The sequence below is a fragment of the Podarcis melisellensis genome (assembly GCF_964234715.1).
Source record: "Podarcis melisellensis genome assembly, chromosome: 6".
Taxonomy (NCBI): domain Eukaryota; kingdom Metazoa; phylum Chordata; class Lepidosauria; order Squamata; family Lacertidae; genus Podarcis; species Podarcis melisellensis.
This window is the reverse complement of record NC_138538.1, coordinates 42,965,173-42,979,776: the sequence shown is the minus strand read 5'-3', so window position 1 is coordinate 42,979,776 and position 14,604 is coordinate 42,965,173. Positions and strand designations below refer to the sequence as shown.

Here is a 14,604-nt window from a genome sequence, read left to right as displayed (position 1 = left end):
AAAAACCAGTTATTAAAACATGGCCAGCGCTGGGAGGAAATAGATATTGCTTGAAGCAGGGAACTCACATGTGAGCTATCTGTTAAATAGCTTACAACGATTCATGTTGCTGAAACATAGGGTTCAGTAATGCTGTTCTGGTGGGAAAATGCCCTAGGTAGTAATATCATTGTGAATTGATAAATTGTAATGTCTCACTAGCATGGTGGCATTACACCTGAGCCTGTTTATTTATGAGGCAGTGCCAGGGGGCTTTGTCAATGGGTCCCTGGCCTTCTGCCACTTCCCCTCCCACTCTTGGTTAGAAAACTGCATTATGTTCTCTTGCTTCAGAAACACGTGTGAACTGCACAGAAGTAAGGCAGGGTAGAGTGTACGGGGATTGCACACTATTTCAAATCCCCAGAGAGGTTTTGTGCATGAATAAGGAACAGCTTGGCTCAGGGAAAGGAGTCAATATAGCAGGTCAGGTGTGTTTGTGTGTGTGTACGTTCATGCTTGGGTCCTGTGTATGGGTAATCTGAATGCTTACTGGTCGGTAAGAATCTCCTGCTGTGTATCTGACTTCTTTTTGGGAAGCACTGTGGTCTTGTCTCTCAAGAGCATCTATTTACCTATGGAGGTGGTGTGGATGGATGGCTCTGTTTTTGGTGGGGTGGACTGGATGGCCTTGAGCAATCCCCTGTGTCATTTATCTGTGGGGCCAAGAGCAATGCTGCCATAACAAGAGCAACATTTGGCATTGCTCCCTTCCAAAACATTAACAGTGAGCTGAGGCTGCCAGTGTCATTTAAAGGAGCTACCATTATTTAGCCTAAGATTTATTCCAGGTATACAGATTCCAGCTAAGAGCGCTCCTCTTTAATGCCCTCTGTAAATAGCAGAACAGTAGCTGAGCAGACTTGAGCATGAATATCTCAGGTTTGACCATTTATTATCCAATCTGCCACAAACATCATTACAACAGCAGCCAGTGATTCAAGAAAGAAAAAAACCCAGGGCCCCAGAGTGCAGATAGTTCAAGGAGAATGGTCCAAGACAAGCTTAAAGGTAAAGCAAGAAATTGTAATGGAGATAAGGGCAAGCATTTAAACTACCCCTTTCATCTCAGTAAGAATCTTAAAAGAAAGGCATTGTAATAGATACAACTCGGGTATAATAGCAAAGAAGCTTAGGCAGCAGCTGCAAAGCCAATCCTGTTGTTGCCCATGTCATAGACGGAATAGTACTTCCTGAGGAAGACATCTCCCAGGATCCAGAGAGGCTGTCCGTTTTGGGAAGGCAGATAGGTGGGCTCAATCCCAACTGTGCAGTAGCCATTGTTCTGTAAAGCAATAAATAGAAAGGGGAAAGTGAGTAGGATCCATAAAGATGCTAGCCCAGTTATTATAAAGACAGATGGCACTCAAGAGAAAGCCCTATCTTTCTTCTCTTGCCCCGAACCTTAAGTTCTAATTCTTTCTATTGGTTCTTTTAAGAAAACAAATGAGTTAATGATGTCCAGATCTCTAAAACTTACATTGAGGATGTAGGCACTGGGGGGCAGAGGGAAGGAAACCCCATTGATGTTGAAGGAGATGGTGGGCAAATTCTGAACATTGCTGCAAGCAACCGCATACTGTGAAGGAAGAATGCAATGACTGGTTAATCTCCTATAGGAGGACAGCTAGGACTGCATGGAACTGAGATGTAGTCATTCCGTAGGCATCAATTACTTCTATAATGGCAGGATTCTTGGTGACTTTGAGGCCATCCACACAAACTGCACATATGCCAGCTATATCCCACATCACCCTGCATCCTGTGTTACCCTCCCAGCTCTTCAAAATATGTAATTTCACCTACCTCTCCGTACTGATTTTGCTGAGCACCCACAGCCTGCGCAAAACTCGCTATGTACTGCTGAGGAACGGTGAGGAGGGATGTCCCAGTGTCCACAATAGCTTGGCAACCTTGGCTGCACCATCCAGTAGTTCTTCCCCCAATAGAAAACCTAAGAACAGGGAACACATTGAAAATCCCACCATACCTCTCATGTGCAGTCTTGCCTGTATCCTCTGTAAAAAATGTATGAAGTCCTTGCTGGGCACTAAATTTCTTTAAAAGGATTTATTGCTGTGAAGCTCATGCCTCCCTTTCACTGCCTTCTGTTCTGATGTGGGAGGACCAGAAGGTGCCATGTGCTTCTCTATGCACCAAAAAGAGTGCATTGATTCCTTGCTGATACTGATACAAACCTCATGCTGACTCTTAACAAGCCAGTCTTACCTGCAGTCTTCCTAGTTTGTCATTTGTGTATCATAGCTTTCCTATAGATTAGTACTCAGTCAATGCATAACTATACCATAACATGGTGTGGATTGTCCTGAAATCTAATATGATGGAAGTTGCATAACAATGTTTTACTAGGGGCTGTACCCCTGTTCACTTCACTGACCAACCTCACCTACATTCACCCAACCTCCACCAACCACCCTTTCCAAAGCCATCCACTGCTTCCCTTTCCACTTCGTGGTGCCAACCAGCCACCTTTTCCCTTCCTGTGCTGCTCATTCTGCCACTCTTCATGAGGATCAGCCATGGCAGCAGCAGATTCCAAGGCCAACCATGAAGCAGGATGGTGGGCAGTAACAGTGCCAGCTGGTCTAGGGATCTGGATGCTGGCAGGCAGAGGAGCCTGAGCAGCTGAGGGGCTGCCCTGGCCTGTTTGGGCTGTCCCTCCGTGGCTTGCCTGGGCTGCCCATCCATTGCCTTTCATGATTCTGCAGTTCACAGCACCACCTGCAGCTGAGGGAATTGCAGCGTGATGATAACACTTAGGTTTTTATAATATGGTAAGATATCTTAAATTCTTGCAATCTGCCCTCTTGATATAGAAGGGGAGGATATAAGTTATAAATATAAATTCCCACCCAGTGCTATATGCCGTTCACCTCCTTGGTCCTATTAATCCTCCAGCCAGTTTCTCCATGAGATAAAGAAGCCATGGAACATGCGCTCAGGCTCAGTTCCTAGCCTAAGTTTAAACAATAAGCTTGTGACATGCAAAACATCTAGGCTCGTAGTCCAATTTTACATGTTCAATAAATAATCTTCCCTAGGGACATCAGTGTACTTTAGATTGTAGCTATGTGTAGCCAGTTCATGCAGAACCCAGAGTGGAAATGCTGAATACACAGATGACATAATAATACATAGCTGTAGACTCATGAGCAAAGCCACATCTGACTTCAATTTTAATCCACTGCAGTTTGAATATTATTGAACATAAAGTGACAGTGCAATCATTTACTTTGGTGAAATCTCTATGATGCTTTGAGAAACAATGTGCAAGTTTCAGTTTATATCTGCATTCCTTCTAGAAGAGTCTAGCTCAAATCCAAAAAGGTGTCACCATGAGTTCAAAAGCACAGCACTATACAGATATTTATGGGAATTCTCCAATGCTCTTGAATTATTTTTTTCACAATTTCAACTCACTCTTGAATTCCAATCTGCCAATAAAGTTCTTGGGTGACTGGAGCCCAATAGATCTCTCCAGAGTACAGTCGAGTGTCTACACCTCCAAAGACAACCTCACCGCCATACTGAGAGCTTGGTTGGCTACAAACAAAAAGAAAGGATTAGGCATTCATAATTTGTTCTGGAATGTTTAAAGCAAAGAACATTGTGTAAAGGGGTGGCCCTCATTTGGGTTGTATAAATGCAAAATTCTCTTCAAGGAAAATTAAGGATCTGAGTTATATACGCAGTGAGAGTACAGTACTGTACATATTAATTTCTTGTGCATTGTTGGGTTTTTTAAATGGCTGACTATATACAACATTTTATGCAAAATTACACCCCAAAATACATATATGTGTGAGAGTCAAGTCCCATGCAATATGTTGTTTCTGCCCTATAATTTTATAAGTATTAATATATATGTATTTTTCTACAGCCATGTACATTGTTGTACATATGATTTTTTTGCTGGTTACTTTAAGAAACCTGGAGTGATTGATGCATAATATTAACATGTATAGTAACACATACAATAATGTGTATAAATATGCATATAACATTTGAGAAGTGTTTGCATTTATAGCAGAAGCACACAGGGAGTGAGAAGGAAGTTAGAAAAATTATGTGTGGAGAAGCTTAATACTGAGATTTTCAGAAAATTCCATCCCTTCATGACTAACTGAAATCTCATCTATTTCTGTGGCAGTAAAGCATGATTAATTTATTCTAGATCCAACCCATTTATATTTATGCTATGATGTATGAAAAGCAAAGGAGTGTGGGACATTAAAACTAAAGGGAAAATGGCATCTCTTTCTTACGAGCTCAGATAGAAGCTGAAGATTGGCTGTGAAAGCAAGTTTTGCTGCAACATCCCCTCTAAGGCCGTTGTAGCACCCCCAACTGCAAGAGAAGGATAAGCCATGCCCAGGATGCCATCAAACTGGGCATAAACGAAGTTGGAGCCAGGTTCATTTTCACTCAGGCCGAATTCTTGCTTAGTGACAACAATGTTCTGGAGCTAAAGGAGACAAAGTGAAAGTGTCACCGTAAAATTCATAGATAGGATAGGAATGAAAAGAATTATAAATTGTCAAAAGAAGGTGTCCACCATCTTAGTGCCCTGCTTTAGAGCTTCTAGAACAGAGGTAGCCAACATGGTGCCCTTCAGATATTGTTGGACCACAATTCTCATCATCCCTGAATCATCCCTTAGCTTATGATTGTCAGGAGTACGTGCAGGAGCCAGGCCCTGTGACCAGTAGGGCTTCGCAGGACTGGGGCCTTCCTAAGTTTGTTCTGGAGAGGCAAGGCGCGGCTGCACAGGTGAAGCCACTTGGTAACTCACTGCACCTGGTGGCAAGAGCCGGGAAGGGATATAAGGTCAGCATTTCCCTTGTGCTCTTTGTCACAGCAACACATTTCCTGCCTTGGGCTACTTGCTTCCTGATCCTTGGACACGACTTTGTGACTCCTTGCTCCTCAACCCTCGGACCCTTGACTTTGTGACTCCTTGCTTCTCGACCCTCAGACCCTTGACTTTGTGACTCCTTGCTTCCTGACCCTCAGACCCCTCCTTTTGGACTCTCGTTCCTGCTCCCACCCCGCCATCATGCTCCCGGTCCCGACGTCCTCAGCCAGGACTTCAATCACCCGTAAACCGGACCATGACAATGATGGCTAAGAGGGATGGTTCCCCACCCCTGAATTAGCAGATTCACTCAACGGTGATTCATTGGCAGCATTGGACTAGTTCACCCTCCCCACAAAAGATCAAGTGACACTTACTCTCATGGTGTCAAAGCCAAAAAATCCATCAAGGTTACCACTACCATACTGCAGGGAGAAGGTCTGTCCATTGGTGGAGTAGGTGGAGGACTGGCTGGGATTGAATCTTGAATGACCAGCTGTGGGGAGAAATATAATAAAAGGCTGAAAGCTTCCTTAGGATATACCCTAAATGTTGCACAGCATCAGCAGAAGTAGTACAGTTAGAAAAGCTTTTGCTTGGTATCATGGATAACAGAAATTCAGTTTCTTGGCAGCGAGGCTCTGTTGAAGCTCTATCTGTATTCCATCACACCACAGCTGGCTTAGCTGTAGCTATGAATAAAGCTGGATGCAGGTGGCGCTGTGGTCTAAACCACAGAGCCTAGGGCTTGCCGATCAGAAGGTCAGCGGTTGTTCGGTCCTTGCTCCTCCCAACCCAGCGGTTCGAAAGCACATCAAAGTGCAAGTAGATAAATAGGTACTGCTCTGGTGGGAAGGTAAACGGTGTTTCTGTACATTGCTCTGGTTTGCCAGAAGCGGCTTAGTCATGCTGGCCACATTACCTGGCAGCTGTCTGCGGACAAACGCCAACTCCTCAGCCTATAGAGCGAGATAAGCACCACAACCCTAAAGTCATCCGCAACTGGACCTAATGGTCAGGGGTACCTTTACCTTTACCTTTTATGAATAAAGCTAGCTTTTGAACAGTTGGGGATTGGTGACTTACTGCACGCCTGGCTGTTGCAGTAGACAGAAGGCACCCACAAGTTTGAAGAGCCAGTGTCAAACAGCACCAGGAAATTCTGAGGTGGTGTTCCAATGCTGATTTCTCCATAGTAAGAAGCCTGGGGATAAAATATTTCACAATGTGAATTCCATATATATATATATATATATATATATATATATATATATATGCAGGTTTTGGTGTCCTCGGGTGTCTTCCCGTGTAAAAGTTGGGGTGTCTAGGCGACGTTTCGACGAGGTCTCACTCGTCATCTTCAGGCTGGTGCTTTCGGCTTCTTGTTACTGGAACAGAGCAGGATCTCAGTGTTTGAGTTCCTATAAATACTGTTGAGGGGGTGTGGTGTATAGCCTCCAATGTTCTGGGCAGAGAGGAAGTTCCCAGGCTAGTGTGCCTTTTCTTCTTTTGTTCCTTAATTACTTGAGGGATATCTTGAGTGATTTCTTGAGTGATATCCTGAGTACCACTTAGGTGGGTCATTAGGTGTGGATTAGTTGCTAAAGTCTTTGTGTCTTGACCTCTTGAACTTTGTGAAGAGTTTTTCTGAGAAGATGGCTGTACTGCACTTAGTTGTGCTCTGGCTTGGCTTCGTGTATAGGGGCGAGCTGTGGTTTTGTGGCCTGTGTCAGCCAGATCTGTGTAGGGATTGCAGGGGGGTGCAGCATCCGGAGGTGCCACCATGGTTTGGCTACTGGATGGTGTCTGTAATTTATCTGTGGAGAGGGTCTGGGTTTGGGTCTGGTGTGGTTGATTGGTGATGGCGTTCTGTGTGCCTCTGGATCTGGTGTCAGTTTTTGTGGGGAGGGCTAATTTCCAGATGTCTGGCAAGCGGGATGTGTCGTCACGCTTGTTCATGTTGTGAGGGTGTTTCTCTATCTCGATGGCTTCCATGATTATTCTCTAATCCACACCTAATGACCCACCTAAGTGGTACTCAGGATATCACTCAAGAAATCACTCAAGATATCCCTCAAGTAATTAAGGAACAAAAGAAGAAAAGGCACACTAGCCTGGGAACTTCCTCTCTGCCCAGAACATTGGAGGCTATACACCACACCCCCTCAACAGTATTTATAGGAACTCAAACACTGAGATCCTGCTCTGTTCCAGTAACAAGAAGCCGAAAGCACCAGCCTGAAGATGACGAGTGAGACCTCGTCGAAACGTCGCCTAGACACCCCAACTTTTACACGGGAAGACACCCGAGGACACCAAAACCTGCATTCCTGTACCCGTGAAAATCTACGAAAGCATATATATATATATATATATATATATATATATATATATATATATATATAATTTTATTCAATTTCCAATATGCATTCCATCCATGTTTAACATCCACTTCTAACATATACATTTTTAGACTTCCCTCAGCCTGTCTGACAATTTTCTATATTATCACAATTACTCACATTTCTTAAATTTATATTGCACTTTAACAATCTTAATCTCATCATATCTTTTAAGCAACATTTCTATCAATCATTTTCACAGAGCTTCTTGAAAGCCAACAAGCGTTAATTGCTCTTCACATACATTTTTGATATACTCTGTAAATTTATTCCAGTCCTCGGTGAATCTCTGATCGCGTTGGTTCCGAATTTTCCCCGTTAACTTATCCAAAATATTTCACAATGTGAATTCCATAAGAATTCTGGCATGAACTTAGCTCTGTGATTTGCATGGAATGAGTGATTCTGTGAATTTTCGAAGCTCCCAACCTGATCAATTTCCCAAGGCTTAGGATTTCTCAAAAGACACACACACATTGGCATTACACATTGGGATGTTGTGATCACTCAAATAGGGGGGTTTGAATGCCCTCATACAGGGCTGAGGCAAGAAAGACACTGCTCATAGCCTACTACATGCAGGGTGAATGGAGCCTCACCACCACCTCAGCCATTTCCCCCTTCTCTAAAGGATTGAGCTTTTGACCATGGATGGAAGAAGATAATCAGCAACGGCAGCAACCAGTGGTTTCTCCATCATGCAGTGGGGATTCTTCCCAGCAGAAATTGTGCAAATAGCATCTTTTCTATACTTAGGTAGTTCTCCAGCCTTATATCATTGTGGAATCTGATGCTGTTGGGTCTCCACAGGGCCCACTGTCAACTCTTCTCCTTCTGCCTTCTTCGCCTGGTCCAAAGGTAAGTTACACACACTGAGGTAGGGGGAGGCAGTGGTGCACATTTCGAGTGCTTATAAGTCTTTTGTAAGCACTCAGGCCCAGCACTCACAAAAAGGCTCGAACTGTTATGAGGGTTGAGCCTAGAAATACTCATGCATCCTTAAACGGAATGCTACATTCCATGTGGTTTCTCAGCCTAACAGCATTCTGCTGTAGTGATGAAAAATATAGGCTTGTTAAAGAGAACATCAAAGATACAAAGACAAGTTAACTCAGAAAGAACGGGAGACTCACATCCATGTACGCCATTGGTTCATAAGCAACATTGTACTCATTGAAGATGTACTTTTTGGCTGGGTCAAGTTTGTGGTTCTTCAGGTAATCTTCCAGCACACCCTTCTCCTTCATCACCTCTCGGATAGACTTGCCCTTCTTCAGAAGGACACTATATGGAATTAAAAAGCAGAGCATAGATATATAATTGATAGAGTGATACTTGCCATTCAAGGACCCCGCACAACTTGGATGACAAAGAACCACCACCATATTTGTTCCTGTTGCTGCGCTGAGACTGCCCCTTGCTCACTTGTTGTTTTTCTATGGCAATTGATGGAAGGATGTACGTTCAACAAACTGAAGAAATTAGGTTTACTGAGTATGTGAGTATTATTGCATGAAACACCTTTTATACATGGCTCCTCCTTACCATGTGGAGAAAAATATTCTCACATCTTCACTCATCCCTGTACTCTTATCTAATTCTCTGTGCTATATAATTTTACCTTACTCCTGACTTACACCATGAAAGTTCAAAAATTCTAATGCTACCTGATTAGCAAGTGAACAATTTTTGCATCTTATTGGTCTCTGTGCTGTTCTGTTTAATATATAGTATTAAACTGAGTAAGAACACTCACTTGACTAGTCCATCTGACAGCTGGAAGCAAGCCAGAACCAGGAGCACCCACTTCATGATGCTTGGTTTCTCCCACGACAACACCTGATGAGCTTAGTAGACCCCAGAAGAAAGTGGTCTGAAGTCTCACTTTTCAGCCCTTGCTTTTATACCATGGATGAGCCCCCCCCCCACCCAAAAAAATGAAATCACCTTATTGGCTTGCATTGCCATTCCTTGTAGCCTAGTACCCAACCACTATCAACACAATCAGGTATGCTAAGAATTTTTTTTTATCCTTTCGTTGACTTTCCATTAAAAGTAATAATTGTGTATATAAAGCAATTAAGATTAGATAAGAAACAATACATGTGCTGATACAGCAAGGGAAAAATTGGGGTTATCAAGAATGAGAAAGGAACAATCACTGTTCTTCACCCCATTTCACTTCATCTCAATCCCATTGTTTCTTCTAAAAATCAAGGGATTCAGTGTTTGTGCATGTGGGGGTATATATGTATACTTGCATATACCGATAATAGATAGAAGATAGATAGATAGATGATAGATAGATAGATGATAGATAGATAGAGAGAGAGATAGATAGATAGATAGATAGATAGATAGATAGATAGATAGATAGATAGATAGATAGATAGATGATAGATAGATAGATGATAGATAGATGATAGAAAGATAGATAGATAGATATATAGATAGATAGATGATAGATAGATGATGATATAGATAGATAGATGATAGATGATAGATAGATAGATGATAGATGATAGATAGATAGATAGATAGATAGATAGATAGATAGATGATAGATAGATAGATAGATAGATAGATAGATAGATAGATAGATGATAGATAGATAGATAGATAGATAGATAGATAGATGATAGATAGATAGATAGATAGATGATAGATATAGATAGATATAGATAGATAGATAGATAGATAGATAGATAGATAGATAGATAGATGATAGATAGATATAGATAGATGATGGATAGATATAGATAGATGATAGACAGATAGACAGACAGATCCACTGCAATATTTAATAGTTCATCAAATGGGTTATTTCTGCCACAGATTTTTCGTGATATTCCTGTTTCCTAGTAACAATTAAAATAATAAACATTTGAATGATTAATCAATGTAGGGATTTATCCAGCCTGACTTTTGAGATCAAGGATTCTAGAAAAATATATATTCAAGATTCAGTTCCTCTTCTGGACTGGTAACCGGTTAAAGGCCAGGAAATGTTGCATTCAAATAAATACCATGGACCGTCTCCACAAATGAAGTAAGTAAGAAGTAGGGTCCACCAAGGACTTACATTGAGGCTGATACTATTTAATGTCTTCATAAATGATCTAGAGTCAAGGGTGAATTGTGGAGTAGCCAAGCTTGTGGATAAACCCAAGTATTCAGAATGCTGACATTCTAAGCAAGTTATGGGGAGCTTCAGAAGGATATTCTAAAAATGACTCAATGCCCAACAAATGAGAATCAGTGTAAAGTGGGACAACTGATCTATGTGGAAAAAAATACAGCAATATATATATATATATATATATATATATATATATATATATATATATGAGATGAGCAAGAGGGGACATGATAGAGGTATATAAGATTTTGTGTGGTGTAGAGGAAGTAGACAGAGTGATGTTTGCTTCTTCCATTTTCCTAATACTAGAACCCTAGGCCCCCCAATGAAGCGCAATGTTGGAAGATTCAGGAGGGACCAAAGAAAGTACTTCACAAAGTGCTCCCATAAGAACTAGTGATGGCCACCAACCAGGATGGCTTTAAAAGAGAATTAGGCAAATTCATAAAAGATAAGGCTATCAAATGACTGTGCACTATCTTTAATGTCAGAGGCGTTATAATAATAATAAAAAATAATAATAAACCTTTATTGTCACTACACCATCTGTGAGCAGTGAAATTAAATGAGACCCCCTCCCCCCCCCCCGACATACACTCAGTTATGCTTCTGTCTATTAGTTGCAGGTAGGGACAGCCCTGTTGCACACAGGCCCTGCTTACAGGCTGCTCACTGGCATCTGGTTGGCTGCTGTGAAAACAGGATGCTGTACTAGATGGGCCTTTGGTCTGACCCAGCATGGCTCTCTCCATGTTCTTTTAATTCTGTTGTCCTTTCTTCCCACTGATGGAACCATACAGTGCAGGAATCACTGCTAAAGACCTTCATGGACATTAGATTAACAGGCACCATTTATACCACTCTATCGTATCAGCATGGAAAACTATCCTTATCAATCCCAAAGCCAGCACAGGGTAAAGTGACATAAAATTTGTCCATCAGAGTGAGCAATGAAAGCTATCGGTCATCAGCTGAATAAACAGCTGAAAGGGCTCGTTGTGGTTTTTCGAAGAAGTAAAGCGGACTCTTAAGGGCAAATGAAGAGACAAACCCTCCAATTCAGTGGAGTTTTTACCAAGTAGTCAGTCCAAAGCATTGAGACTACACGTCTTTTGGCACAGGAATGAGGCAATGTTTCACTTGTGTATTTTCTGTTCAGTTTCCTTCAAGGTCATCCACTGGCTCCACAGTTGGGGAGGGAGTGGAAAAAAACAAAGATACTGAATGGGTATTCAGTATGCTTGTTTATTTCACTCCCTCCCCAACTGTGGAGCCAGTGGATTGTGCTAGTTTTAAATGTGGGAAGCCAAGGTTCGAACCCTTGTGTATAAGGGCAATCACTTTGTGCTTTGGACAAGTCACCCATGCAGTTAATATTAATTTGCCTCAATTTCCCAGACTTCTGCATCTTAGTATCTTAGTCTATGTCCTCCAATGATAAACATGTGCCACTTGTTCTAGGCATCTCCTCCAGGAAAGCCCATTTTTAGCCATATAGCTATACTTAATTGATAAACACATTTAAAAAGAAAGAAAGAAAGAAAGCATCATTTGTTGTTGTTTAGTCGTTTAATCGTGTCTGACTCTTCGTGACCCCCTGGACCAGAGCACGCCAGGCACTCCTGTCTTCCACTGCCTCCCGCAGTTTGGTCAAACTCATGCTGGTAGCTTCGAGAACACTGTCCAACCATCTCGTTCTCTATCGTCCCCTTCTCCTTGTGCCCTCCATCTTTCCCAACATCAGGGCCTTTTCCAGGGAGTCTTCTCTTCTCATGAGGTGGCCAAAGTATTGGAGCCTCAGCTTCAGGATCTGTCCTTCCAGTGAGCACTCAGGGCTGATTTCCTTCAGAATGGATAGGTTTGATCTTCTTGCAGTACATGGGATTCTCAAGAGTCTCCTCCAGCATGTAAAGGATCATTTACATTTACACAAAGTGATCTGTGCAGGAAAGGCCCATTCTGTTTCACCACCGGGGGTGGAACAGAAATTGTTTCCACCTCACCACTTCTACCGTTGCTGCACCTTGGCTCTCAACAAACTTGGCAGGAGCTGGAGCACTTCTCCAAGCATTCCCAGTCAGCTTCTCCCTTGCGGGCAGGGAGAACGAACAGCAATGCCACACACCAAAATGCTTCCCTCTTGACAATGGCAGAAGTGTTGGGGTGGGCAAAGTGCCACCTCTTGCACTTCCATCACCTGAGGCGGGCACTTTATCCCACCTCATGGATGTGCCAGCTCTGCTGTATCATCTTCAATCTCCTTCTGCAATTCCTTTTCATATATAATTTCCCCCCATTTGTTTATAGAAGTTGTTTACGAGATCATTCCTCTGTAGACTGAGTTCACCACATTCATATCAACTTACTGGCCTAGTAACTTGTTACCTTTGTAAGTCCTTTTTCTGCACAAGACTTTGAATTGCAAGTATGGCAATCAAGTTAATGGAATTTCTGTTGAAGATTGTTGTAGCCTTTCTGCTTTATGCTGATGTTTGTTATTTGAATATTCAGAAAACCAGGGAATAAAAATATTTGTTGGTTCTTCTGTATTTTTTTTTAAGATTGTCATAATCTGTGCAAACAAAGTAAATTAGGATAATGGTTTAGGTCTATAAAGTTTTTTAAATCCTCCTTAGCCTAGGATGAGGATTGGTTGAAAAAAAATATTCTGATGAACATCTGAACGCAATAAGAAATAATTTAGCAGTGATGTCCCTGAAGAAAGATGCATACATCATGTGTCCCATAGCTTACTGGCTGTAACCAGGTTTTTATTAAGAATTACTCTTCTACTTTGCTTTGTAGATCCTGCAGTAGCTTCCAGAGAATAAGAAATGGCCACATGTTGCTCAGCTTGACATCAAAAAAGCCCTTCCCCATTTTACCATTTGTGCCAATTGTAAAGCAATATAATAGTAGAAGAAATACAGACGGTCTTTTACCCTCACCAGATTTAACGTTCTTCCTTCTGCCTTACTTCAGGGCAGATTTGAGGGTAAACCATACACAGGACGGGTCTGTCCTTGTGGCTCATTGGAAGTTGAAACTGCTTCACATGTACTATTACGTTGTCGTCTTTATGAGGGTATACGTTTGACTTTTATTACACCTGTTTTGCAAAAGTCCAGGAAAGAATCGGAATACCATAGTTTAAAACTACTGCTAGAGGACAAGAATCCCAAGACTACATTAAATGTAGCTAAATTCTGTGCGTCTGCAATCAATCGCAGGAAGCAAGTGGTATCCCATAATGTTCAAACCCCTAAATGTTAATTACAGGGGACACGCAAATAATTAATTTTAATTTTTATATTTAAAGCCTTGTTTTATTCATATTGTCCCTTGTATTTCTGATATTTTTTATGATCTGTGATATTGTGTGTGTTGACGCTGGTCTGTGACCGTATTAATAAATTCATTCATTCATTCAATAGTAGAAGAGATTTGGCACTGCTGCTCCCCCACTTTTTGGTTTTCCTTATAATGTTTGAATTTCTTAAATAGTGCCTTTTCCCATGCCAGATAAAGCCTAAAAAATAATTCTGCCATATTCTCAATTGTTCTTCCAGGATGTAAGCTTGGAGTGTTTGAAACAAACACAGAAAATGTGGTGTGGTGTATCATTTGGGCTGGGTGCTCTACCTCTCCTTCAAATCTGAACCAGTGAAGGCAGTGAATGTCCTTTGTGAGTGTCTGGAGGTGGTTGGAGGATGGATGGCGGCTAACAGATTGAGGTTGAATCCTGACAAGACAGAAGTACTCTTTTGGGGGGACAGGGGCGAGCAGGTGTGGGGGACTCCCTGGTCCTGAATGTGGTAACCAGATGTGCAGCCTGGGAGTCATTTTGGACTCACAGCTGGGCAGCTGTCTACCAGCTCCATCTGGTATGCAGGTTGAGACCCTACCTGCCCGCAGACTGTCTCACCAGAGTGGTGCAGGCTCTGGTTATCTCCCACTTGGACTGCTACGTAGGGCTACCTTTGAAGGTTACTAATCCAGAATGCGGCAGCTAGACTGGTGACTGGGAGTGACCGCCAAGACCACATGACAGTCTAGGGTTACCACATGTCCGGATTTTTCTGGACATATTCAAGAATGTTGCAAAGATGGTTTGATACAACTGTGAAAACTGAATAGAAATATTTAAT

At 42.0% G+C, this 14,604-nt stretch overlaps 1 protein-coding gene across 1 annotated transcript; it reads right to left on the bottom strand.

Moving 5' to 3' along the window:
- Nucleotides 1-917: 917 nt before the first annotated feature.
- On the bottom strand, nucleotides 918-9,227 carry LOC309373322 (gastricsin-like). Its single transcript, XM_081917436.1, has 9 exons — nucleotides 9,074-9,227; nucleotides 8,451-8,601; nucleotides 6,002-6,119; nucleotides 5,293-5,411; nucleotides 4,326-4,525; nucleotides 3,481-3,603; nucleotides 1,846-1,993; nucleotides 1,520-1,618; nucleotides 918-1,324 (listed from the first exon to the last, which is right to left on the bottom strand). The coding sequence occupies exons 1-9, from the start codon at nucleotides 9,127-9,129 to the stop codon at nucleotides 1,172-1,174; spliced, it is 1,167 nt and encodes a 388-aa protein (XP_081773562.1). The 5' UTR covers nucleotides 9,130-9,227; the 3' UTR covers nucleotides 918-1,171.
- Nucleotides 9,228-14,604: the final 5,377 nt, after the last annotated feature.

What these genes read in the sequence shown, in the direction of transcription:
- LOC309373322 (XM_081917436.1), bottom strand. Translation starts at nt 9,129, where the DNA reads ATGAAGTGGGTGCTCCTGGTTCTGGCTTGCTTCCAGCTGTCAGATGGA. An exon ending in TGGCAGATTGGAATTCAAGA is followed by an intron (nt 1,994 to 3,480) that starts GTGAGTTGAAAT and finishes CCCTGTTCTTAG; the next exon opens with GTTTTCTATTGGGGGAAGAA. An exon ending in CCAGTGCCTACATCCTCAAT is followed by an intron (nt 1,325 to 1,519) that starts GTAAGTTTTAGA and finishes ATTGCTTTACAG; the next exon opens with AACAATGGCTACTGCACAGT.